Source organism: Haliotis rubra, unplaced genomic scaffold (assembly GCF_003918875.1).
Source record: "Haliotis rubra isolate DU_JTF1 unplaced genomic scaffold, ASM391887v1 Scf296, whole genome shotgun sequence".
NCBI lineage: Eukaryota > Metazoa > Mollusca > Gastropoda > Lepetellida > Haliotidae > Haliotis > Haliotis rubra.
This window is the reverse complement of record NW_025766964.1, coordinates 185,152-213,011: the sequence shown is the minus strand read 5'-3', so window position 1 is coordinate 213,011 and position 27,860 is coordinate 185,152. Positions and strand designations below refer to the sequence as shown.

Here is a 27,860-nt window from a genome sequence, read left to right as displayed (position 1 = left end):
GTCTGAAATGTCTATGTGAAAGTATTAGAGTTACAGTTATCCAAGAGTTAAGGCTCTGACTGTCGTAAGTCTGTGTTAAAGTATTGGAGATACAACCATCTTAAGGCTCAGACTATTGTAATACTATGTCTGTGTTAAGATACTGGAGTTACGATCATCTTAAGTCTCTGACTGTTGTAAGTATGTGTTAAGATACTGGAGTTACGATCATCTTAAGTCTCTGACTGTTGTAAGTCTGTGTTAAAATATTGGAGTTACGATCATCTTAAGTCTCTGACTGTTGTAATACTATGTCTGTGTTAAGATACTGGAGTTACGATCATCTTAAGTCTCTGACTGTTGTAAGTCTGTTATTATTGGAGTTACGATCATCTTAAGTCTCTGACTGTTGTAATACTATGTCTGTGTTAAGATACTGGAGTTACGATCATCTTAAGTCTCTGACTGTTGTAAGTCTGTGTTAAGATACTGGAGTTACAATCAGTGTGCAGGATTCCCATGGGCTTCACATTTTACCCTATAAAGGCCCTAAATTCGTATTAGCCTAGAAAAGGCACTAATTGCCAGTGATCTGCCCCCAAAAGCCCACATTTAGCAAAACTTGTCAAGTTGACTATACAGGAAACTACTACACACTATAAGTAGTCCTTGCAATGACTCTCCATCTCAAGGGGCGGCGGGGTAGCCTAGTGGTTAAAGCGTTCGGTCATCACGATGAAGACCCAAGTTCGATTTCCCCCATGGGTACAATGTGTGAAGCCCATTTCTGGTGTCCCCTGCCGTGATACTGCTGGAATATTGCTAAAAGTGGCGTAAAACTAAACTCACTCACTACCTCTCCATCACAAAGCAATACTTTCCCAGTACAGTGACATAGCTAAGAGTTATCTCCGTCTGATAGTCCGTCCCACATTTGACCAACCTTGTTACAATATTCAACTACTTGTGTGTTATATGTGTTTCTATAGTTCCTTACAATTGTTGATTCGGCCTTGAAAAGTCCTTAAAAAGGCCTTAAATGTGATGGCTGAGTGAGTGAGTGTGGTTTTGTGCCGCTTTTAGCAATATTCCAGCAATATCACAATGGGGGACACCATAAATGGGTTTCACACAATGTTCACATATGGGGATTCGAACCCGGTGTAACAGGCCAAACTTTCCCCCTGGCCAAACCTTCCCCGGGGATACTTTAGCCTAGGACAAACTTTTCCCCCTTAGGCTTAATCTTACCCGGGGAAAGTTTGTCCTAGGCCAAACTTTCCCCACCCTTGAATCAACTTTAAAGGCTACTTGTTTCAAACCCTGGTTCTTATTTCTGGCCAAGCTGGGCTATTTCTTCCCCAACCTTGTTTGCATGTTTATGTTCATCTTGAAAAAGTCAGAAACAAAAACAACACATTACTATTCACGTGAACACATTGATAAGATATTCATGTTGATGTCAAGTTCCATTAACAATTTACATGTCATCTTCATCTTCATATATAACATGTACATGGTTCACATTTTGTTACAATACCCTTATATATGGTGAGATGAAACAGAAAAGCAAGCATAAAGCAAAGATATTATATCATTACTATTGTTTTGTATTATCAACTACTTATTTTTGTATTTCAATCATTGTAACTTATCTCCACTTACTCCAACTTGGCTTATCTCAAAATCATTACTATATTCGAAACTTTAACTAAATACCCAAGTTTGATAAGGGGTATACTTGGCCCTTGGATATCTGAATCATATTTCATTCACCAAAAGTGATGATGGATTAGTAAACAAGCACAGGTAAATAATGTTCCATTGCATTTATACATAAATGCAACAGATATTAGATAATAAACAGCATGATAAGAGAGCAAGCAACCTGTGTATATTACATCTTTTTTTAACTATCAAACATGCGATTGAATGTTTACATCATATGATGACATGATTTGGACAGATGAAGAACTAATGCAATGTGTCTTCATAGGAATGGCGGCAGGAGCAGGATGGATTTAGAGGTATATGCAGTTCAAACATGTATGCATTCAAACCGCTACACCCAAGTCAGAGGCAAAAATGGACTATTTGGTAAAAATGTGTACCAAACTATAAGTCAAAACTACTGTCTGTTTATAAGAGCAAGGGTGGGGAAGAAGTAGCCTAGCTAGGCCAGAATCTTCCCCTTTTGATATAAAAAAGGGTGGGGAAGAAGTAGCCTAGCTAGGCCAGAATATTCCCACTTTTCACAGAAAACAGAACAAAATATCCTAGTTTAAACAGGGGGAAAGTTGGTCTGTGGGGTGGGGAGGGGGGGAATGGGACTTTAGCCTAGCCCAAACTTTCCCCGGGGTTAGAATATCCTAGGACAAAACCTCCCCGGGGTAAGTTTGGCCTAGGCCAGATTCTCCCCGGGGATTATTTAGACCAGGGAAGAAATAGCCTGCTACACCGGGTCTTCGACATGACGAGCAAACACTTTAACCACTAGGCTACCCCACACCCCCTGATGGCTGATAATCTGTACAAACCCTGGTATGGGTGTATGACTAAGAGGACTGTGGGGGGGTGGTCATGATTTATGTTGAAGATAAGGTGATCTTGTTTACACTGAAACATGTGTTACCCTGGCTTGTATTTGTCTACCCACAAGTAACTGTGGGGTGGGTATCATGGTGCCAAGCCTGTTCAGTGGTCAACGACCAAAGTCTGCAGCAAATGTCAAGGCTGCAATAAATGCCAATTTGAATTCCCAGAATTCAATAATTGTTGATAATAACTGATAGTACGAATAAATTAAAAGGGTCTTTAACGCTTATGATTAGTTGGCCGGACTGAATGTCATGTGAACTGATGTCGTGGACTGACTGTCTGACGTCTGAAATATGTGACATGTTGTTTGTCGTGAGTGTTAGACATCTTCACAATGAATGATCCGTTATCTGGCATTTTCCAAGAGCATGAAACCGCCAACAATGTATTAGTTTAAAATCAAAAGTGCAGTCTGCAAGATGAACGCTTAGACATTTCAGTACACAATTTGACTCTTTGCACTTTGGACCCATGAAGATCCACATTAAATTGATCTTCAGTAACCCATGCTTGTCGTAAGAGGTGACTAAAGGGATTGGGTGGGTTTACACATGTCATCGGTTCCCAATTGCGCAGATCGATGCTTACATGTATGCTGTTGATCACTGGATTGTCTGGTCCAGACTCGATTATTTCCAGACCGCTGCCATATAGCTGGAATATTGCTGAGTGCGGCGTAAACATAAACTCACCAACTCACTTTGCACTTTGACCATTTCCTCGCACTGTTTTCGTATTCACTTCTGAAAAGGCTGGAGCTTTCACTACACAGTATTGTTCCTACCAGTAATGCCACAGCTATTATGACCATTACTCTCTGCCAGTTTTGTACAAAGTGTAATGAAATTTAGTATTAATTTTGACACTTTATGGAAATAATCTTGTGTTTTGTCAAAGTATTTGGCTGTAAGCTACTTCTCTTCTTAATTTGCCACCTGTGAAGATCCGGGTTAGAATTGATCTTCATGCTTGTCATAAGACAATCCAGTGATCAACAGCATGAGCATCGATCTATGCAATTAGAACGCAATGACATGTGTCAACCAAGTGAACGAGCCTGACCACCCAATTCCTGTTAGTCGCCTTTTACGACAAGCATGGGTTGCTGAAGACAAAGGGCAAAGATCTGGGTAAAATTGGTCATTTGTTGAGATGTTTTTTACATAGGCTGGTACCCGTATCAAGATATGATATGAACCTTTTCACTGATATGCTTTTCAGCTTAAAATGTGCCACTCAAATAACGATATTGAAACATTTGGATTTGGAATTTTGGTTGCAAATGTTCTTCAATGAATTGATTTTATTTGCAGGAGATGAGTTGTCAAAGCTAGCTCTACAGAGATACAATGCAGTCAAGGTAAATAGAGGCAGTTTGTGTTCATTCTCACTCCAAGGGAGCAATGACTTTATTGTAAGAGACAGAAGCTGAGTTTAGGTTTCAGGTCAGCATTTGGATTTTTAGATGTTTTGAGAATAAAAAGAAAAGATTTTCAATTTAAACATATTCAAACAATTTTTTAAATTAAATCAAATAAGAAACTAATTTTTTGGGACACTTGTTTGCAAGAATATGTCACACTACTTTTCCCCGCATATGAGGTATATGTAAGTATTTTCTGTAAAACTGACATTTTTTATAGAAGACATTCTGTCCCCCTCCTCTTGAAATTAGGTGGATTTACTAGAACTATAGGCGGTGAGGTAGCCAAGTGGTAAAAGTGTCTGCTCGTCATGCCGAAGACCCAGGTTCGATTCCCCACAAGGGTTCAATGTGTGAAGCCCTTTTCTGGTGTCCCCGCTGTGATATTGCTGGAATATTGCTAAAAGTGGCGTAAAACCAAACTCACTCACTCACACTCCATCCCTCACTCACATGGACTAAGAAACTTGTTCAGGGACAATGTTAATAGTTGGTATCTCCTGCCCAGGAGTGAAGCTTTAATTACTGTGTTGCTACAAGAAATAAGAGCTGCACATAATTATCATCTCCATTGTGCACTCAGAGTTGTCTCCCTTTATCTGTACAGGGCACATCTCCAGAGAGACTAGTGACAGGGTCCGATGACTTCACGTTGTTTCTGTGGCACCCGGAGGAGGAGAAGAAACCCGTGTGTCGCATGACAGGGCACGCCCAACTCATCAACGAGGTTCTCTTCTCCCCTGATACCAGGCTCATCGCCAGTGCATCCTTTGACAAGTCAGTGAAGGTCTGGGACGGAAGAACTGGAAAGTAAGCAGTTTCTGAGGGTGTTGTCAGATGACTAAAGTATCAAGGGTTGAGAGTGAGTGAGTGGGTGAGTGAGTGAGTGTGGGAGTGAGTGAGTGAGTGAGTGGGTGGTTATGTAAGTGTGTGAGTGAGTGGGTTGGAGGTGAAGTGACCAAGCTGGATAATGAGTGAGTGGGTGGGTGGATGTGTGTGAGTGGGTTGTGCATTGCTGGATGAGTGAGTGAGTGAGTGATGCGGAGTGAGTGGGTGGATGTGTGTGTGCATGTGCTGGATGTGTGAGTGAGTGGGTTGGAGGTGAAGTGACCAAGTGAATGAGTGAGTGCTGTGCTGGATGAGTGGGTGGGTGGGTGGATGTGTGTGTGAGTGAGTGGATTGGAGGTGAAGTGACCAAGTTAATGAGTGAGTGAGTGCATTGCTGGATGTGTGAGTGAGGTGGGGTAAGTGTGAGTATGTGTGTGAGTGAGTGGGTTGGAGGCCAAGTGACCAAGTTAATGTGTGAGTGGATGGATTAGTGAGTGAGTGAGTGAGTGGATGAGTATGTACTTGTATGTCACTGCGACCAATCTTCCATTATTACAATTAATCAGAACACCACTAATTTCAAGACATATCTTCTTTTCTTGTTCATTTTTTTTATGTGGATTTCAGTAAAATTAGATGTTGCACTATGTGAGGTGTGTTGGTTTTGGAATTTTTTATTTGAAAACAAAACACAACTGGGGTAAATGTCTTGAATCTAACTCATAGTTATGACACAATACTATTGAGCAACATGATATAGTTGTTATTACACTTTCTCTGTAAAGAACAGATTCCAACACAAAGTATGTGATCTGGACTACCAGTTGACTGATTGTTGGAGTTTAGGTGACTAACTCTGAAAGTACAAGGTCTAATCTCAGATACCCTTGAAGATCCTGGTTAGAATTGGCCTTCAGAACCAATGCTTGTCGTAAGAGGCGCTTAACGGGATCAGGTGGTCAGACTCGCTGACTTGGTTGACCAACATGTCATCGATCCCAGTTGCGTAGATCGAGGCTCATGCTGTTGATCAGTGGTTTGTCTGGTCCAGACTTCATTATTAACACACCACCACCATAGAGCTGGAATATTGCTGAGTCCGGCGTTGAACAACAAACCAACCTAATCTCAACCAAATCTAATCTCAGATGGGACTCGAACTAGAATCTGTTTACTTCACTACAAAGTGTAATCCCAAATATAACATGTGTAACTCATAATTCATTATTTGTCCTGCTAATTACGACCATTGTTCATGTATGTACAGGTATTCACAGGTAATCAGCATCAGTTTATTTAGCTTATCCACATGGCATCATGGTCCATGTATACAGTCACCTGTTATTTGTTTTCAGGTTTATAGCATCCTTGCGGGGCCATGTGAGCCGAGTGTACCAGGTGGCGTGGTCCGCCGACAGTCGCCTGCTGTGCAGTGGGAGTTCCGACTCCACACTCAAAGTCTGGGACATGAAGACCAGGAAGCTTCTGTCTGATCTTCCTGGACACGCAGACGAGGTGGGTGGTGGCAGGAAGTATTCATGTCGGCCCCTGTAACTGTATTCGCATGGCAATCTGATACTGTATTCACATGGGGACCTGTCAAAGTATTCACATGGGGACCTGTCACAGTATTCACATGGGGACCTGGCTCAGTATTCACATGATGACCTGGCTCAGTATTCACATGGGGACCACTCACAGTATTCACATGGGGACCTGGCTCAGTATTCACATGGGGGCCTGTCATAGTATTCACATGGGGACCTGGCTCAGTATTCACATGGGGACCTGTCTCAGTATTCACATGGGGACCTGGCTGTCACCTGGGCTCAGTATTCACATGGGGACCTGGCTCAGTATTCACATGGGGACCTGTCACAGTATTCATTCACAGTATTCACATGGGGACCTGTCACAGTATTCACATGGGGACCTGGCTCAGTATTCACATGTACCTGTCACAGTATTCACATGGGGACCTGGCTCAGTATTCACATGGGGACCTGGCTCTTGTATTCACATGGGGACCTGTCACCTGTCACATGGGGTCACATGGGGACCTGTCACAGTATTCACATGGGGACCTGGCTCAGTATTCACATGGGGACCTGTCACAGTATTCACATGGGGACCTGTCACAGTATTCACATGGGGACCTGGCTCAGTATTCACATGGGGGCCTGTCACAGTATTCACATGGGGACCTGGCTCAGTATTCACATGGGGACCTGTCACAGTATTCACATGGGGACCTGTCACAGTATTCACATGGGGACCTGGCTCAGTATTCACATGGGGGCCTGTCATAGTATTCACATGGGGTCACATGGGGACCTGTGTCACAGTATTCACATGGGGACCTGTCACAGTATTCACATGGGGACCTGGCTCAGTATTCACATGGGGACCTGGCTCACAGTATTCACACATGGGGACCTGGCTCAGTATTCACATGGGGACCTGTCATTCAGGGACCTGTCACAGTATTCATGGGGACCTGTCATTCACATGGGGACCTGTCACAGTATTCACATGGGGACCTGGCACAGTATTCCTGGGGACAGTATTCACATGGGGACCTGTCACAGTATTCACATGGGGAGTATTCACATGGGAGCCTGTCACAGTATTCACATGGGGACCTGGCTCAGTATTCACATGGGAGCCTGTCACAGTATTCACATGGGGACCTGTCACAGTATTCACATGGGGACCTGTCACAGTATTCACATGGGCTTTATGATTTTTACTCTGGGGCCTGGTGCGTAATTAAAAGAGCAATAACATAATAGATGTGCCACTTTGTATGTATGTGGATGTATGTGTGGCTTTCTCTGAGAGCATGTTACACTGCTCCAGTGACATGGGGGAGCATGTTCCCGCTATCAATCACATGCTTGTCTGACCCTGACAACACAAAGAAGGATTGTCGTGTGTGGTCTGTCTGACAGTATTATACTCCCAGTGACATCGGCAAGCATGCTCATGCTCTGGACCACTAATTCACAGGACAAGGACGTCACAAAACTCCATCATTCAGTCTATACCACAGAAGATGCAAACACATCTGACCTGAAGAGTTATGGCCCTTTGGTATGACAGTATCTGCTTGTCCCTTCCAATAACACTACTGACTTCAGTGTTTAGTAGTTAGCTTAGTTTCCAAGGTAGTAGTCTCTCCATGTAGTAAACATTCTGTATTGTGTTCCAGGTGTACTCAGTAGACTGGAGTCCGGATGGCCAGCGAGTGGTCAGTGGAGGGAAGGACAAGGTACTCAAAGTGTAAGTATACACTGTGTCGATAATACAGTGTCATGATACACTTACGGATGTATCGATGCATATTGTGCAACTTGAATCACTGCTGTGCTCAGTTTGTAATAGTTTTATGTGAAATTCTCCATCTTGGGACCTATGAAGATCCATGTTAGAACTGATCTTCAGTAACTCCTGCTTGTTGTAAGAGTGAGTGAGTTTAGTTTTACGCCGCCACTCAGCAATATCCCAGCTATATGGCGGCGGTCTGTAAGTAATCGAGTCTGGACCAGACAATCCAGTGATCAACAGCATGAGCATCGATCTACACAATTGGGAACCGATGGCATGTGTCAACCAAGTCAGCGAAACTGACCACCCGATTCCGTTAGTCGCCTCTTACGACAAGCATAGTCGCCTTTTATGGCAAGCACATGGGTTGCTGAAGACCTATTCTACCCCGGATCTTCACGGATCTTGTTGTACGAGGCACTAACTGGATGAAGTGGCCAGGCTCGCTGACTTGCTAGACACAAGTCATCATATCCAAGTTGTGTAGACTGATGCTGTTGATCACTGGATTGTCTGGTCCAGACTCGATTATTTACAGACCACTGCCATACAGCTGGATTATATTGCTGTGTGCGGCGTAAAACAACAAACAAACAAACATCAATCTGATACTTTCAGTTTTGAATCCCCCGAACTTTGGGTTTATTTTTCCAACTAATGCTGAGGAAGAGTGTTTAATACTTATGGAGAGTCGCCAAAAATACCAGAAACAAGTAACATCATTGTGAAACAACACAGCCATTGATGTAGGAAACACATTCACTGACAACAGCTCACTAACTTGGTGACCGCCTCCGTGGTGTAGTGGTTAGAGCATCTGCCCGGAGAGCGGAAGGTCGCGGGTTCGATCCCCGACCGCGTCATACCAAAAGACGTTAAAATATGGTACTTGTTGGTCCCCGCCTGGCGCTCGGCATTAATGGGTACAACAAGGACTGGTCGGCTCAGAGTCAGTATAATGTGTCTGAGTGGGGTATTCATGCTTCACTGGTATCTCAGTGGGCTAGCACTATAAAACCAGCTTAGGTCTGGGCTAGTACAAGCAGCTACACATACACATACACACGCATGCACGTCGTCATATGAGCGAAATATTCTCAAGCACGACGTAAAAACCCAATTTCGCTTCACTTCACTGACTTGGTTGATGAGCATCAAAGTGTCCCAAATACTCAGATAGATGCTCATGGTGTCAATCACTGGATTGTCTGGTCCAGACTCGATTATTTCCAGACCGCCGCCATATATCTGAAATACTGCTGAGTGCGGTGTTAAACACCAAACCAACCAACAAATGTGATACATAAACAAACAAATAAATAAATCTTAAACATTTAGCAGTTCATCAGTTATTTAGATTCTGTTCTCAAACATGTATCCACACCAGTGAAAATTATATTAGTTTGTTGTTTAATGCCACACTCAGCAGTATTACAGCCATCTAATGGCAGTATGTAGATGGCTGAGTGTTAGACATCACACATATGGGACATTATGATATATTATTATTATTATCAATATTGTCAATCACTCATCGAGTCTATCCCTATTTTACCCTCTTACACATGCAGATACGTGGTAAAATGTTTTAATGAAATAATATGGTATCTCCAATGATATGGACAATTAAATTTCATTCTCTGAGAACCTTCAGGCAATTTTAAACAATGCCATTTGTGAGAAAATTGCCAATTGAAGAAAATTAAAGGTGATGTAAGTGGTGTCATTAAAATGTCATGGTTTAGTCATCGGACATTCATATCCTGCCTAATGGCAGTTTGTGAATGTTAAATTATTATTAAGTTTAATATTTTTCCTTTTCCAGACTTTTTTGTAAAAATTTTGTAATAACCCTGTTGTGTTTTTAGCTGGCGACATTGACAGTGTCTCTCAGCGCAGACAGTCCCATCCTGGGAAGCAGCCAATCAGCAGCCTCGGAACATGGCAATACATCATTATCTGACAAGGAGAGCAGAGTCGGAGTTTCCTCCCGAACATGGCAGTTCACTCAGGGAAGATTAAACATGCCATGTGTTTTATGCAACAAGCACCAGGTCTTGTAGGAGGAGCTGCAGTATGCCTGTTGCTGGCTTGTATGACCACAACCATTAACATGACAGCTGTGGACAAACTATGTCAGTGGAGGATCTGAGGACGAGCTATGGGCAATGAGCAGCTTGTTTACGTGTGTTGAAACAAGTCTGTATGCGTGTTATATACTGACTCACATGGAAAATGCATATTTGAATTCTGGTAATATTTGGTAATTTGGCCTGAAAATGAAGTTAAGTTGGAATTAATTGGTGGTATTGGTACAAATCTTGTTTGAAAAATTAAGTTAAGTTCTGGATGTTTAGGTGAGGTATTCAAACACAAACTTGTTAGAATTGGGGTTAAAATCTTCTTTGAAAACTTTTGTTAAATTCTGGGTATTTAGAATCACCATCATCAAACACGAAAATGTTGGAATTGGGGTTCAAAGCTTGTTTGAAAACTGAAGTTAAGTTCTGGATGTTTAGGTTTGAGGTAATTAAACACAAACTTGTTAGAATTGGGGTTAAAATCTTCTTTGAAAACTTTTGTTAAATTCTGGGTATTTAGAGTAACATCATCAAACACAATAATGTTGGAATTGGGGTTCAAATCTCATTTGATGTTTTTTCCAGGTATACTGTTGAAATTTTCTTGATTCCTTTTAAGTGGATTTTGCATTTGAAATGTGGTTCAGTATATATCATAAGCATAGGCTGATATCAACATTTATCTGATGGGTTTTATAGGGTTTTATTTACTTAGGGAAATATGGTACAGGGGAATATGGTTTTAGTCAATGTTCATGGAATGTCTCAAACTTGAACTGGTTAGTATTGCTGTAACTTACAAAAAAACACCATTATACAGTTGAAATGTTTGTTAAAAAGGGTGTTTACATTTTTTATTTTATCTGCGAATAGCTGCAAAATTGCTGATGCGGCTTAATGCACATTTACTCACTACTCCTATTTGGAGAGATTATATTTATGGATATGTGAATATGAATTGTTAATGTGTATGTAAATATGGATTATTGTGTTATGGAATAATGTATCAGCATTGTTAACGTAATTTGTTGAACATTTTATGTGAAGTTGAATCAATTAATGTAGATCTCTCCTCTAAATGCTTCACAGGGAGGGGCGCTGGTGTTGAGAACTGCCACCTTGGTCATGTTGGTAATCAATTGTCATTAGAGAATCAGCCATAGAGGGCGATGGCTAACTTGTGAAGCAGCCATTATGTGCACCTGTAATAGATCAATCAGTGTAAAGAGAATCTCTGTTTTGTTTAATTAAATCATGGAGTGTTATATTTTTCAGTTAATGATTATGATGATTATGATTATGATTTATTGAAGGCACAATCACCATTAGAATGATGCAAATGTTCTGAGAGGTTTTTCCCTCTACGCTCTCTCAATGTGTTTATATATAAATGAATGTAAGCTGATCAAAGTCGTTTGATACTGATCTGCATGAATATTCCCCAGTTTTGTATGTACTTTATATATAGTAGACTTCCCATTTTGAAGCTCTTTTGACAGGTTGTAGGATCAGCAGTTTATGTTGGTTTCCTGGTATCTGTACCGAGCACCTGGTATCTGTACCTGTGGAAAAAAATTCTATCAGTCATCATTTAATTTAAGGAAGTCCACCTGGCCTGTTGTTCAGCTTTTTTCAGCAGAGACAACCCAAAGTTGTGAGTTGGATTGGTTTTGGATGGGTTGATTTTGCAAGTGTTGCTAGGCAACCAGGACAGTAACATGTCTTGCTGGAATAGTTTCTGATCATTATTGTGTGATGCCGATTTGTTATATGGCTCAAATGTTAATAAGTCTAACATATATATATATATATCTTTCCAACTGTCCCTCTATCGCTTATGGCTGGCTTAATCGATCACTTCTATCCTGTGGGATTGAAAGTCCCGCCATGCCTGTGTTCCCTACCTGGTGTTTGTTGAATACCATCTTCAGGCATCAGGAGGTGGTTGACACAGGTGTGAGCTGGTTGATGTTCTCTCTCAGGTTCTTTCTTCTTCTGGTTATCTCACCTCTCTATACTATCCCCTGATACCCATGAAGATCCGGGTAATAATTGGCCTTGAGAAACCCATACTTGTTGTAACAGGTGACTATTGGTATTGGGTGTTGAGGCAGGCTGGATTGCCTCTGGTTATCTCAACCATTCACACCCTTCATCCCATGCACTCTATTGTTTTGGGAGGTAGCCATGGGATGTCCTAATAGCCTGATAGTTCAAGTGTTTGCTTGTCACGCTGACGACTCAGGCTCAATTCCACACATGGGTACAATGTTTGAAGCCCCATTTTGGTATCCCCAGCCGTGATATTGCTAGAATATTGCTAAAAGCAATGTAAAGCTCACTCACTCACTCACTCTTCGATCCTGTGAGATTGAAAGTCCCGCCATGCCTGTGTTCCCTGCCTGGTGTTTGTTGAATACCATCTTCAAGCATCAGGAGGTGGTTGACACAGGTGTGAGCTGGTTGATGTTCTCTCTCAGGTTCTTTCTTCCCCCAGTCAACTCACCGCCACACTTATATTCTATACTATCCGTTTCTTTCTCTATTCTTTACGATCCTGTGGGATTGAAAGTCCCGCCATGCCTGTGTTCCCTGCCTGGTGTTTGTTGAATACCATCTTCAAGCATCAGGAGGTGGTTGACACAGGTGTGAGCTGGTTGATGTTCTCTCTCAGGTACTTTCTTCCCCAAGTCAACTCACCGCCACACTTATATTCTATACTATCCGTTACTTTCTCTTCTCTTTGTCCTTGGGGGGCCGTGGGTTAGCCTAGTGGTTAAAGTGTTCATTTTTTATGCCAAAGACCCAGGTTCGATCCCCCACATGACTACACATGTGGAGCCCATTTTAGTGTCCCCCGCCGTGATATTGCTGAAATATTGCTGAAAGCTGCATTAAACTAAACTGACTCACTCACTCTTCAATCCTGTGGTTCTCTTTCAGGTTCTTTCTTCCTCTGGTCATATCACCCATCCACATCTATATTCTATACTATCCATTTCTTTCTCTATTCTTTACGATCCTGTGGGATTGAAAGTCCCGCCATGCCTGTGTTCCCTGCCTGGTGTTTGTTGAATACCATCTTCAAGCATCAGGAGGTGGTTGACACAGGTGTGAGCTGGTTGATGTTCTCTCTCAGGTTCTTTCTTCTTCTGGTTATCTCACCTCTCTATACAATCCCCTCATACCCGTGAAGATCCGGGTAATAATTGACCTTGAGAAACCCATACTTGTTGTAACAGGCGACTATTGGTATCGGGTGTTGAGGCAGGCTGGATTGCCTCTGGTTATCTCAACCATTCACACCCTCCATCCCATGCACTCTATTGTTTTGGAGGTAGCCATGGGGTAGCCTAATATCCTGATAGTTAAAGCGTTAGCTTGTCACGCTGAAGACTCAGGTTCAATTCCCCACATGGGTACAATGTTTGAAGCCCCATTGTGGTGTCCCCAGCCATGATATTGCTAGAATATTGCTAAAAGTAATGTAAAACTCACACACTCACTCACTCTTTGATCCTGTGAGATTGAAAGTCCCGCCATGCTTGTGTTCCCTGCCTTGTGTTTGTTGAACACCATCTTCAGGCCTCAGGAGGTGGTTGACACAGGTGTGAGCTGGTTGATGTTCTCTCTCAGGTTCTTTTTTCTTCCAGTCATCTAACCATCCACATGTATATTCTGTACTATCTGTTTCTTTCTCTTCTCTTTGATCCTGTGGGGGCGTTGGAGTAGCCTAGTGGTTAAAGCGTTCATTCGTTACGCTGAAGACCCGGGTTCAATTCCCCACATGAGTATATGTGAATTGGTGTCCCCCTCCGTGATATTGCTGAAAAATTGCTTAAGGCGGCGTTAAACTAAACTGACTCACTCACTCTTCGACCCTGTGGTTCACTTTCAGGTTCTTTCTTCCTCTAGTCATATCACCTATCCACATCTATATTCTAAACTTTCCGTTTCTTTCTCTATTCTTTACGATCCTGTGAGATTGAAAGTCCCGCCATGCCTGTGTTCCCTGCCTGGTGTTTGTTGAACACCATCTTCAGGCCTCAGGAGGTGGTTGACACAGGTGTGAGCTGGTTGATGTTCTCTCTCAGGTACTTTCTTCTTCTAATTATCTCACCTCTCTGTACTATCCCCTCATACCGATGAAGATCCGGGTAATAATTGGCCTTGAGAAACCCATACTTGTTGTAACAGGCGACTATTGGTATTGGGTGTTGAGGCAGGCTGGATTGCCTCTGGTTATCTCAACCATTCACACCCTTCATCCCATGCACTCTATTGTTTTGGGAGGTAGCCATTGGGTAGCCTAATATCCTGATAGTTCAAGCGTTTGCTTGTCACGCTGAAGACTCAGGTTCAATTCCCCACATGGGTACAATGTTTGAAGCCCCATTTTGGTGTCCCAAGCCAGGATATTGCTAGAATATTGCTAAAAGTAATGTAAAACATACACACTCACTCACTCTTTGATCCTGTGAGATTGAAAGTCCCGCCATGCCTGTGTTCCCTGCCTGGTGTTTGTTGAATACCATCTTCAGGCATCAGGAGGTGGTTGACACAGGTGTGAGCTGGTTGATGTTCTCTCTCAGGTTCTTTCTTCTTCCAGTCATCTAACCATCCACATGTATATTCTGTACTATCTGTTTCTTTCTCTATTCTTTATACGATCCTGTGGGATTGAAAGTCCCGCCATGCCTGTGTTCCCTGCCTGGTGTTTGTTGAACACCATCTTCAGGCATCAGGAGGTGGTTGACACAGGTTAGAGCTGGTTGATGTTCTCTCTCAGGTTCTTTCTTCTTCTTCATTGGCCAAACCACTGGTTTATCGGGCCTTAAATCTGTTACTTGCAGGCAGCATTGCTGTTTTTTGGTAATATATTTATTCCCCACAGCCTCGTCTTCATCAGGGGGGTGTTGGGGAAGCCTAGTGGTTAAAGCGTGCGCTCGTCGTGCCGAAGACCTGAGTTCGATTCCCCGCATGTGTGTAGCCCATTTCTGGTGTCCCCTGCTGTGATATTGCAGGAATATTGCTAAAAGCAGCAAAACAAACACTCGTCTTTATCAGTATGACAGGTAGGTGGTCAACCCAGTCCAATTTCAATTTTGGGATGTCAGACAGCTGCTATGTAAAAGAATTATGTCTTCACATTCAGGCTACTTCAAAATGCCAGCCAAGACTTCCAGGCCTGTTCCTTTGTTGAATCCTTTTGTTGAGAGTGTTTGGTGCCAAGTAACATTACAAAAAGGTCTTGTCCTGGTTCTCAGTGACAACTGTACCTGTATACTACGGTTGTCCACTGATGATCAGCAAGGACATTTTGCTACGAAATTTTGAACACAAGCTGATCAATACCTATAAAATTTTGCAACGGTCATGCAAATGATCATCCAAGTAGATGGGTCACCTATGATTCTGAGTTTGAATCCTGGTTTGTATGCACCATAACTGTTTTTTTCTACAAAGTTGTACATATGTAACACCTGCATTACTTCAAGTTTGTAACTAAAATACTGATTGAAGTATAGCTGTACGCATGAACTGTCTGAGAGGCATTCTAGAAGTTGTAAGCAATAGGAGTGACAAGTGTTTATGGATGATCAACTTCTTTATTGTACAATAGTGACGTTTCGGTATAGATACTTATACCATTTTCAAGCTGTACCCAACTCACTCACTCAAGTGGGATATTTTTAAGGTCCAGTTCAGGCATATCCAGATACAATTGTAATTTCCAGAAAATGAATATTGTGACCAAAGTCATTGCTTCTATTTATGCAGTGTGTTATTTATGGCAATATATATGTACAGTTGTGTGTGTGCTAATTAGTTTATGCACACCTTGTACACACCTCTGAACCACGCTCATGATGAAATTGTTGGTTTTTTAAGATTGTCAAGAGAGGTTTTATTCAGGTTGTTACTGGTAATCCTGCCAGTGTGGTTTCAGTCTAATATGTATACTATTTAAGTCACTGCAAGACCTGAACATCATTAAGACCCTACTGATCAGATTGATCTTGGGTTCACTGACATTGCCTAAGGATGATTTTTAACTGAAGACTAGACTAGGCAAGTGTGGAATGTAAACGTCCTTCAGAACAAAACACATGTTGATGTTGTCATAATCAGATGCTTCCTGAAATTTTCATTCTGATGAACGTCTCTTTTAAATATAGCCCTTCAATACTTTAAAGTGTAGAATAATCCTGAATCTATCTGGTCTTTTGAATTATCATTATTTTCTCAGGGCGAGTTGAAAATAGATGCATTATTGCAACATGAAATAATATATGGTAGTTGTATCATTTACTGTATCAGATGGAACGCTCTGTGCTTCAGTGAATCGTGTATGAGTGAATTGTGTATCATTGAACTGTGCATCATTGAATCATGTATCCGTGTGTTGTATAGCATCGAATTATGTATCAGTGAATCATATACTAGTATCATTGAATTGTGTATAATTGAACTGTGCATCATTGAATCATGTATCCGTGTATTGTATAGCATTGAATTATGTGTCAGTGAAGCATCACATCCACAACCTACACCTGCAGTGATCAGATTGGTACAGATTGTTCATAACTGATATAGATTCATCCAAGAGGTATTGATTTCACATTGGATGCAGGTAGTGTAGAATATGTAACCATGGTGATCATCATGAAGTGTGGCCTGTATGCTCCATTGTTGAAGCTAGGAGTTATTCTGATATTGTCACAGACACCTGTATTCTACCCATCATGCACTGGTCCTTGTACAAGCCTGTGTTTTTGTCATGGCAACATGGGATGCCAATAAATGAAAACCTTTTCAACAGTCTTTGTCTTTCTTTATATGTATATGGATATGATGACATCAGATGTTTGAATATAATGTTCAAGAATCTTCCACTTCAAGCATTGGAGTGATGCTGATATACCTGCGCTACAGTTGATAACAATGATATTCTGCTGCCTGCTAACTGAAGGCAAAAGCTTGATTTTTATGCAAACATGGTGTAATTGGCACATCTCCAGTTTTTGTCGTCAATGTGAGGGTCACCCCACTCAGAGAGTGCTTTACTTTCAAGTAGTCTGCAAAGATATGGTTTAGGTGTTGAAAATGACCCATAAAGATCCAGGGCCTAGATTTTCGAAGCTCTCTTAGCGCTAAAATAGTCGTAAGTGCCATACATTAAAATTAACTTACGACTATCTTAGCTCTAAGAGAGCTTCGAAAATCTAGGCCCAGGTTAGAATTGGTCTTCATCAAGCTGTGCTTGTCATTAGAGGCGGTTAATGGGTGGTCAGGCTCGCTGGCTTGGGTGACCCATGTCATTGTACCACAAATTGCATAGATCGATGTTCATGATGCCAGTCACTGGATTGTCTGGTCCAGATCCGATTATTTACAGACTGCCATCATATATAACATGTTATATTTGGGATTACACTTTCTTAGTTAAGTACAGATTCTAGTACTTTTGTTGGGTTGAGTCCCATCCGGGATTTTAACCCACACCCTCAGAGTCGGGCTCCTAATCACCAGCACACAAAGTCAGCAGCCTTATCGCCCAGCCACCATCATATAGATGGAATATTGCTGAATATGGCATTAAACTGTAAACAAACATAGGTGTTGAAATTAGCTTTCCTGTTTTCGTATGATATCAAGATTCAAATCACTGCACATCATCTACATATTGGACTGGCATACCACTAAATATGCTACTTCTGTTGTTTATCTCCCTGCCTGACGCTTGGTATTGAGACAATGAAACAGAACAGCTCGGGTGGAAGTCATTAAGTGTGTCTGAATAGGGTGTTGATGTCAAAACCGAGGCATGGTATCTCAGTGGGCGAGCACATATCACCACTTGTCTGGACTAGTACAAAGCAGCCACAAACATTGAAGTCTGAGGACTCGTGGCCTGTATCATGTACCTTACCTACACCCCTGACAATCAGCATGTCTCCCATGGTGCATAGGTGCTCATTCTGGGTTCAAATCATTGATGGGACTCAAAGCCCAAAAGTACCTGTATCTTACCGACAAAGTGTAATCCCATATATAACATATGTTACAGTTGATGACTTTCTAAATGGCACTGACTAATTTATTTGTAGATAAGCAACACAACCAAAATTGCCTGAATATATGTCTGAAATAATTCTATTTAAAATCGGGGCGGTGGGATATCCTAGTGGATAAAGTGTTCGCTCCTCACGCCGAAGACCTGGGTACAGTGTATGAAGCCCATTTCTGGTGCCACCCGCCGTGATATTGCTGGAATATTGCTAAAGGCGACATAAAACTAAACTCACTGTATTCAAGATAGTGGAATGGCCCTGTAGTTACATCAGTCAGGAATGACCAATATTCAGTCCTGCAGTTTTTCACAAATAGGTTCAACACCACATTACAGTGCAGTTCCCCCCCCAGGATAGAAAAGGTACCCAGTGTCAGCACCCTTGTATTTTGACCGGTGGTCCGAGTGATTATTGGTCACATGATTGTTGTCATTGTGTGATACTAAGCAGCAAAAGAAACGTCAGTTTGGAAGTTTCCTTCGCAGAAACGGATAACTGTAAACTCATTTAATGTTTTGATTGTAGATTTTTGACAACATCTCCAACTTTACCTGAGAAAAGACATTCCTTCCCAAACTCGGAATGGAACCCAGGGAATGGTCTTAAAAACTCAACCTGATCTCGGAGATGGTACGGTGTTCTCCATGTTTTTCATGCAACTCATGTGGCACGTTCTGTTCACAAGGACCAGCCCTATAAAATGCACCTGGTTGAAACATTAACATTACAACGTCAACAGGATGCCGCGACTCGCGCTAGGAACCAGGCGCTGGGAAGACTTGAAGCTGGCCTTACTGCACAAGCCGTTGCAAATCACTTCCAGGTCAACGTTCGGACCATCTACAGGCTGCAGCAACGTTTCCGGGCCACCAACACCACAAATGATCGCTCCCGTAACGGCAGACCAAGGGTGACCACAAGACGACAAGACCGCCATGTTGTGCGACAGCATGTACAGAATCCCTTCATGCAGGCATCCGAAATAGTACGCCAGACAGTGGGAACACACGGAAGACCAATGCAGTTCTGATACAGTACGCCGACGTCTTAACACCGGGAACCTCCATTGCCGTAGACCTTACCGTGGACCTATCCTCACCCCTCGTCATCGGTGTGAACGTCTACAGTTTGCCTTACAACACCAAAACTGGCGATACAGGCAATGGGGAACTTTTCCGTTCACAGATGAGAGTCGATATTGCGTGTCAACTGCAGATGGCAGAACAAGCATATGGCGATGACGTCGCCAGCGTTACTCAGACCAATGTGTTATGGAAAGAGACTCATGGGGAGGTGCAAGCATCATGGTATGGGGTGGAATAGGCCTGAACCAGAGAGTGGGTCCTGTGGTGTTCCAGAACCTTGGCCCAGGGAGGGGAGGCGCCATCACAGCAGTGCGCTACATCGACCAAGCTCTCAGACCCCACGTCATACCACATTTCGCACGTCACCGGAACAACATTTTCCAGTATGAAAGCGCTCGGGCCCATACTGCCAGACTTCCTCCAGCAGAACGGTGTCAACATTATGCGGTGTCCAGCCCTTAGTCTGATTTAAACCCAATTGAACATATTTGGGATGAAATTCAGAGGAGACTGAATAATGTCATACCAAGGCCGAACACAGCCAATTTATTGCGCCAGGCCTTTCTCAGAGTGTGGTTCCTGTTGCCAATGGCCTTCATCAATCGATTGGTGCACTCCACGCATGGTCACTATCCTGCAGTTATTGCCGCTCGTGGTGGTCACACTAGATATTTAAGTCAAGAGTCTGAATGGACTGCAAACGTTCACGTAATGTCTTGAAATTGTGGTGAGTTATTCATTGATGTGTCAAGATATTGTACTCAAAAAAATGTTTTTGATCCGCTTATTCTGTCAATTTTTGTAATGATTTGATTACAGTGCCTATCTAATTTTGGAGTCGTACCGACGTATTTTTGTTTTTTTGCTGATGAGAATACATGCCTTTAGTACTCATCACACAATAGTGTGTTTGGCTGTTTCAACAAATGCACACATATTAACGAATTACCTTCTGAAGGGCCGCCTCCGTGGTGTAGGGGTAAGAGCGTCCGCCCGGAGAGCGAAGGATCGCGAGTTCGATCCTCGGTCGCCTCATGCCAAAAGACGTTAAAGTATGGTACTTGTTGGTCCCTGACTGGCGCTCGGCATTAATGGGTACAATAAGAACTGGTCGGCTCGGAGTTAGTATGATGTGTCTGACTGGGGTGTTCATGCTTAACTGCGACATGGTATCTCAGTGAGCTAGCACTATAAAACCAGCTTAAGTCTGGGCTAGTACAAGCAGCCACACACACACACGCATGCATGTCGTTATATGAGTGACATAATCGTAAGTACGACTTTAAACCCAATTTCACCTCACCTCACCTGAAGTTGATGATCCTTGGCAAAATTCGAGCAGTCTAGTTTGAGAGACGACTGATAGGTGCAAGAGCACCGATATCACTGAAAACAACAGGTGGTGAGATACGTGTACATGTAAATACAGACCACGATTTCGTGTGTCCCATAAATTCACACCAGAGCTACAACCATGTTGGTTCTACTTTGTCTCTCCCTCGCTTTCACCACGGCGCTGGGTGAGTAGATACTGCTACGGTGAGACGAAATGGGGTTTAACGTCTTACTTAAGAATATTACGCTCATATGACGACGTGAATGCGTGTGTATGTGTATGTGTGGCTGCTTGTACTAGACCAGACTTAAGATGGTTTTATACTGCTAGCTTACTGAGATACCATGTAGTAGTTAAGCATGAATACCCCACTCAGACACATTAGACTGACTATTGCTATACCCATCACCCTAACATCAAATCCTGACGCTGTGCAGGGGAGCTAATCCTTCACTGAGGTCACGGCCCAGGTCACATTAGCTCACCCATGAAAGGGGGGACCATACAGAATCTTAAGTTTCTGAATCGCCAAGGTCCGGATTAAAACCGTCGTCATATGAGCGAAATAATATAAAGTGAGACGTTAAACCCCATTTCACCTCAGCTTGCATGTTATAAAGAGAAAACTACTCTGATAAATAAAATGATATGAATGGAACACTGAAATCAGTGATGACACCAGGTGTTCGCGAAAAGTATAGACATGTCCTGCCCTTCGGGTAGCACCATCTAACTAACTCCATTTAATTTGAGAAAGAGCCCCGGTGAGATGTGAGATTTAGAACCTGAGGAAAAGCTAGACTGTTTTCATTAAGGTGAGGTGAGGTGAGGTGAGGTGAAATAGGGTTTAACGTCGTACTGGGGAATATTTCGCTCATATGACGACGTGCATGCGTGTGTATGCGTATGTGCGGCTGCTTGTTCTAGACCAGACTTAAGCTGGTTTTATAGTGCTAGGCCACTGAGATACCATGCCGCAGTGAAGCATGAATACCCCACTCAGACACATTATACTGACTCCAAGCCGACCAATCGTTGTTGCACCCATTAATGCCGAGCGCCAGGCAGGGACCAACAAGTACCATATTTTAACGTCTTTTGGTATAGCGGTCGGGGATCGAACTCGCGATCGACTTTCCGCTCTCCGGGCAGATGCTCTAACCACTACACCACGGCGCAGGCAGTTCTTTTCATCAAGGGATTTGGTGTTGCAGAAAGGGCTGGGCGGAAGGGAAATGCATGTGGTTCAGGGACTGTTAAGTGGACTAAGATTAAATGAGTGAGGGTGTACGGGTTTGTACGCCAACGTTGTAACAGAAGCGGGAAAACTACAGATGTGGCCGTCACACACAGACCCCAAATTGAACTTAGGGCCCGTTCGTAATTTATGGCTAGGGAGGGTGATGATGATTTTACGTGGGGTCACCCATATTGTACTGGGGAGGTGGGGGGTCAGCAATATTGTACACGTTTCTAGGGGGTCAGCAATTTTGGAAAGGGGAGGTCATTGACCTTGGAACATGACATGCAGGGGGTCACTTACTTTGTACAGATTTTAGGGGGCTCATTCACATTGTACATGCTTCTCCATAAAAATCATCATCACACACACACCCACCCAGCAATAAATTATGAACGGTCCCTTAGTTCGTAGGCGAGACCAGCGAACACTTTAACCACTAGGCTTCGAACTGATCATTCTTTCTCCTAACAAACCATTCAATAATGATTCAATAATGCTATATATCTCATCTGCTTTGTCTATTAGATGATGGTTATACCAAATATTTGTATATATAAAATCTATTGAGGTCGATATTTAGTAATCCTGTATGAAATTTATTAAAATGTCTAAATGTCTTACATTTGGTTGCTCGGTGAATGCAGTGCACTTATTAACCCAGTAATACAAAGACAGACGAGAGTAAATCAGTTGATAAAACAACATTTTGGCGAGAGGAACTTCAGTGCTTCAAAACTCTTGATTTGAGAAACTGTGGTGTTTTTAAGGCGACTCCTGCACAGACCACGTACATCCAACGTATGGCAAGGTCGGGAAGTGTATTAAGAAGTCCTGCTGTGAATACTCCACCTATATATCCTCCCTGTGTGCTGGGGATGATACCGCCTGCTGCTTCAAACGGGATACCTGCGGATCTCTGAGTAAGGTTTCCATAGTCTAGCGGCGTAACATTCCTGACCATTCGTCACCACTCGCCCCTTTCCGTAACCTCCAAGAAGATATTGGTCATTCATACGTCACCACTCGTCCCTTTCCGTAACCTCCTCGGCTTGTCCCGGAATAACACGAGTTGGTCACGAATGATTCGGCTTGTCCCGGAATAACACGAATTGGTCACGAATGCCTACAAGCAGCAATTTTAACACAATACTGAAAGGGGCCAAAATACATTTTTCCAAAATATTTCTATAATTTTGCTTGAAACAGGATTATATCTCATTTAGTGCTTCATGACATGCTGTTGATCACTGGATTGTCTGGTCCAGTTGTTTGTTGTTTAACGATGCACCCAGCTATATGTCTGAGTTCTGTACATCTGGACCAGACAATCCAGTGATCAACAGCAAGAGCATCGATCTATACAGTTGGCATATGATGTCAACCAAGTCAGGGAGTCTGCCTACCCAGTTCGTCGCCCTGGGTTACGGAGAAACCAATTCTAACCCGGATCTTCACGGGTGGCAACTGCATGCAATAGTCAATGGCAGCACTGGTTATATCACCGTTTGTTCAAATTATGGAAGAACAGAGCAATCTTCCTGGTCATCAAATTTTAGTTTCATATTCAAAGTGAGTGAGTGTGTTCGGTTTACGCCGCTTTTACCAACATTCCAGCAATATCACGGCGGGGGACACCAGAAAAGGTTTCACACATTGTACCCACGTGGGGAATCGAACCCGGGTCATTGCTTAAAGCGACGTAAAAGGATACTCACCCTTTTGTAGTGCAGTATTTGAAGTACTTGTTATATTTCCCGAGGTGGTGGATGCCCCCACATCGTGTCCCGCGCTTCCTGGGGTGCCCGTGCGCCACGATCTTCCAGCTATATGCCGGCGCCTGCCAAGTACGTCTTCATCCACCACGGGGAGAGTGGGTCGTGTTCCAGCCAGAGCGCATGTTCTGCCATCGTTCGAAGCTACCAGAACTACCACATGGATACACACGGTGAGTCGAAGACGTTGTTGTTTGTTTTCAGTAGTTTAGCAACATCGGTCTGTGGTCGAATCTGAACCCCCAAACCAGAAGTTGGATTTATTAGCAGCCTAGCCGACATCTAGGAAATGATGATATTCTTTCTTGGTCGTCTTGTCTTATGTATCAGCAATATCCAAGCTATATGATCGCCTTCTGTAAATAATCAAGTCTGGACCAAACACTCCAGTGACTGACTTCATGAACATCGACCCAAGGCCTGCCCACGCTAAAACACCACTTTGGCAACAAACTGGGTCTCGTAGCAACAAGGCACACCCTATCGGCAGAAAAAGGACATAGTTGCTCTAAGTTAATCAACCGATACAGTACCCTCTATATATAAAGTCTTCTGTTGCAGGATGGAGTGATATCGGGTACAGTACGATCTATATATAGAGTCTTCTGTTGCAGGATGGAATGATATCAGATACAGTACCCTCTATATATAAAGTCTTATGTTGCAGGATGGAGTGATATCGGTACAGTACCCTCTATATATAAAGTCTTCTGTTGCAGGATGGAGTGATATCGGGTACAGTACGATCTATATATAGAGACTTCTGTTGCAGGATGGAATGATATCAGATACAGTACCCTCTATATATAAAGTCTTATGTTGCAGGATGGAGTGATATCGGTACAGTACCCTCTATATATAAAGTATTCTGTTGCAGGATGGAGTGATATCGGGTACAGTACCCTCAATATATAAAGTCTTCTGTAGCAGGATGGTGTGATATCGGTACAGTACCCTCTATATATAAAGTCTCCTGTTGCAGGGTGGAGTTATATCGAGTACAGTACCCTCTATATAAACTCTGTCAAAAAAGAAACGCAACCCCTGTCCTCAGATATGAAAAATTCGTTTGAATGAAGTTATTGCTTCCAAACTAAATTTTATTCGAATGTATTGAAATGATACACGTAATTAATGAAGATTACCATCCAAACAACTGCATTTGTACGCATAAGTGTATTTTATTGCTTATTCCGTCACAACGCATGAAATGACCCTCATGGTGACTTCGCACAAAAAAAACACATGCAAATCATGAAAATGGCAGTTAATGTAGGGGTGTATAAAAGCCCATGTGGTTCCGTATTATATTCATTCATTTGTCGCCGAAAAGCTGTGTTAAAAATGCCACGATTGAGTGCTGCCGACCGAAATATCGCCATTGGTCGTGTTCAAGCCGGAGAAAGTTTTGGAACGGTTGCACGGCACCTAAATGTTCACAAAACAACGATATCCCGACTTTGGAGCCGCTACAACAACTTCAATTTGACCAACGATCGCCCGAGAAGTGGAAGGCCAAGAATCACGACCCCCCTTCAAGATCGGTACATCCGGGTCCATCACCTGCGTAATCGGCATGCCCTACCAACCGTGACTGCCACACAAATACCAGGTTTGAGGAGAGTGTCAGCTCAAACGATTAGGAACCGTCTGAAAGAAGCGGGTTTACGTGCCTGTAGACCAGTTGTTGGACCTGTACTACGCCCCCTACATCGACGCCGACGACTCAGGTGGTGCAACAACGTAAGGATACGGACTTTACAAAACTGGAGGCGAATCTGGTTTTCTGATGAATCACGTTTTCTTTTGCAACGTCACGACGGAAGACAGCGTCTGTATAGGAGACGTCATAAACGTTTTGCGCCCATCTGCGTCCGACAGGTGGACAGATTTGGCGGAGAAAGCGTCATGGTTTGGGGAACCATCTCATACAACCAGAAATCAGACTTGGTGATCGTTCCAGGGAACCTGACAGCCCAACGTTACATCAACCACGTGTTAGAGCTTCACCTTCTCCCGATTATTGACCAACAGACACAGATTTTTCAACGGGACAACGCCCGGCCTCATACTGCACGTGCAACAATGAACTTTCTGCAGAATTCCAACGTCAATGTCTTGCCATGACCCTCTAAATCACCAGACCTCAACCCTATTGAACACCTGTGGGATACTCTGGATCGACGCGTACGTCAACGTCAGCCGCCGCCACAGACGCTGCAACAGCTCGCCGTTGCACTGCAGGAGGAGTGGAGAGCCATTCCCCAGGAAAGAATCCGGCGTCTTATCCGTTCTTGTCCAAGGAGATGCCGTGCAGTGATTGCAGCGCGTGGTGCTCATACGAGATACTGAGAAAGACGCCCCCCCTGGTGACAAACTGGTGTCTGTGAGATGACTTTTGAAATGACAATTTTAAACATGCCCATCTGGGTTATTATTCTGCCAAATTTCAGACTTCTGTCTTAAATAATAAAAATGCCGTGTCGTCCTCAAACTTCAGATCAAAATCTCTAAAATACAGGGGTTGCTTTTCTTTTTTGACAGAGTTTATAAAGTCTTATGTTGCAGGGTGGGGTGATATCGGGTACTACCCTAGCCTCTATATATAAAGTCTTCTGTTGCAGGGTGGAGTGATATCGGGTACAGTTTCCTCGTGGGCGAGGACGGTAATGCATACGAAGGGCGTGGCTGGGACAAGATTGGGGCCCACACCCAGGGTTACAACTCAGTAGGTCTTGGTGAGTTACACAGTCTTGTGGAATACGGTGTATTTCTGAAGTCACCTAAACATGAATATCTGGGTACACAACCATTGTTTTGTCCCTCATATCATGTTTTCGTTACATTTAAGTATAATTTAATATTTTGGTGTTTTTGATTGGACAAGGCACGAAATTCAGGACATAGTGAGTGAGTAATGTTTTACACGGCTTTTAGCAATATTCTAGCAGTATCACGGTGGGGGGACACCAGAAATGGGCTTCACTCATTGTACCCATGTGGGAAATCAATCCCGGGTCTTCGGCATGACGAGCGAACGCTTTAACCACTAGGCTACCCCACAGGACATATACACCCTCACCCAGCCGAGATATTGTTGGAATATTGCTAAAAGCGGCGTAAAGCCATACTCACTCACTTACTCTCCGAAAAGATTTGGGTACGTTCGACTAGTCAGCACTTTCTGGGTGAAGTCCCAATCACTGTCATGGCTACAGTACAAGGGTTTCAGAAGTAATTTGTGAAAATTTTGATTGAAGAGAATGTCACATGGACGATCTAATGCCCGAAAGTGTAACGAAGCAACGTCTTGTCTAATTCTAATAAATATACATACTCCATGTACATCGTTCTCGTCCCAGGTTTCTGCATGATCGGCTCATTTGACAACCACGTCCCTAACGCCGCTGCCCTGAACACTCTCAAGAACCTCATCGCGTGTGGTGTTGGAAAGGGCAAGATCAGCTCAAGGTATACTTTGAGAGGCCACCGTGACATGAACCAGACATCGTGCCCTGGAACAGCACTGTACAACCTGATCAAAACCTGGCCCCACTACTGAACACGCGGACAGATGACACTGAAATCATACAACAGAATACAAGGATAACATGGACAACAAACTCTTTATTTTGTGATAAAGAAATTGACATCCAGAAAGCATCTTGCCTTTATCATTACTAATCAACTTTCAAACTGCCAATCAAAAAGAACAATAAAATTATATATGAATGAGTGAGTGAGTTTAGTTTCACGCCACTTTTAGCAATATTCCAGCAATATCACGGCGGGGGACACCAGAAATGGGCTTCACACATTGTTATATATACATAAATAAATTAGTTTTGTTTGTGAAAAGATTTGATCATAAGACTTTGCACTTTAAATTGTAAGTGACAAAGTTCAGGAAACACTTCCTTTCTTGATCAATGGATCATTTGTTTACAAATGTTATTTCCAGAGATGTGTGAATTGTAGAGGTTCAGGATAATTTGACAAAAATGAAGGCGTTGATAATTACTGAAAAAAACAATTAAGTGAAAATATAGTTCCAAGCAACGATGGGGGTCCTTGGCTTTAGTTCTATCTACCCTATTGTGTCTGTCACATATT

General features: G+C 42.9%; 2 protein-coding genes across 5 annotated transcripts in view; both read left to right on the top strand.

Annotated features, from left to right (window-relative positions):
* Nucleotides 1-15,019, top strand: part of LOC124282217 (notchless protein homolog 1-like) — a 49,639-nt gene extending 34,620 nt beyond the window's left edge. The window contains exons 10-17 of one of the 4 annotated variants that reach the window (XR_006900096.1): nt 3,891-3,937; nt 4,608-4,810; nt 6,184-6,343; nt 8,040-8,110; nt 10,024-12,218; nt 12,717-12,910; nt 13,180-14,330; nt 14,829-15,019. Coding sequence is in view for 1 of the 4 variants with exons in the window: in XM_046718175.1 (XP_046574131.1) it covers nt 3,891-3,937; nt 4,608-4,810; nt 6,184-6,343; nt 8,040-8,110; nt 10,024-10,036 (494 nt within the window). In the remaining 3 variants the exon portion in view is untranslated. Of the gene's footprint in view, nt 1-3,890; nt 3,938-4,607; nt 4,811-6,183; nt 6,344-8,039; nt 8,111-10,023; nt 13,004-13,179; nt 14,331-14,828 lie in introns of those variants that run through there. The other 3 variants (XR_006900097.1, XR_006900095.1, XM_046718175.1) reach the window with 3 other exon arrangements.
* Nucleotides 15,020-20,802: 5,783 nt separating this feature from the next.
* LOC124282242 (peptidoglycan-recognition protein SC2-like) lies at nt 20,803-27,483 on the top strand. Its single transcript, XM_046718195.1, has 5 exons — nt 20,803-20,916; nt 22,743-22,895; nt 23,735-23,920; nt 26,372-26,485; nt 27,110-27,483. The coding sequence occupies exons 1-5, from the start codon at nt 20,871-20,873 to the stop codon at nt 27,307-27,309; spliced, it is 699 nt and encodes a 232-aa protein (XP_046574151.1). The 5' UTR covers nt 20,803-20,870; the 3' UTR covers nt 27,310-27,483.
* Nucleotides 27,484-27,860: the final 377 nt, after the last annotated feature.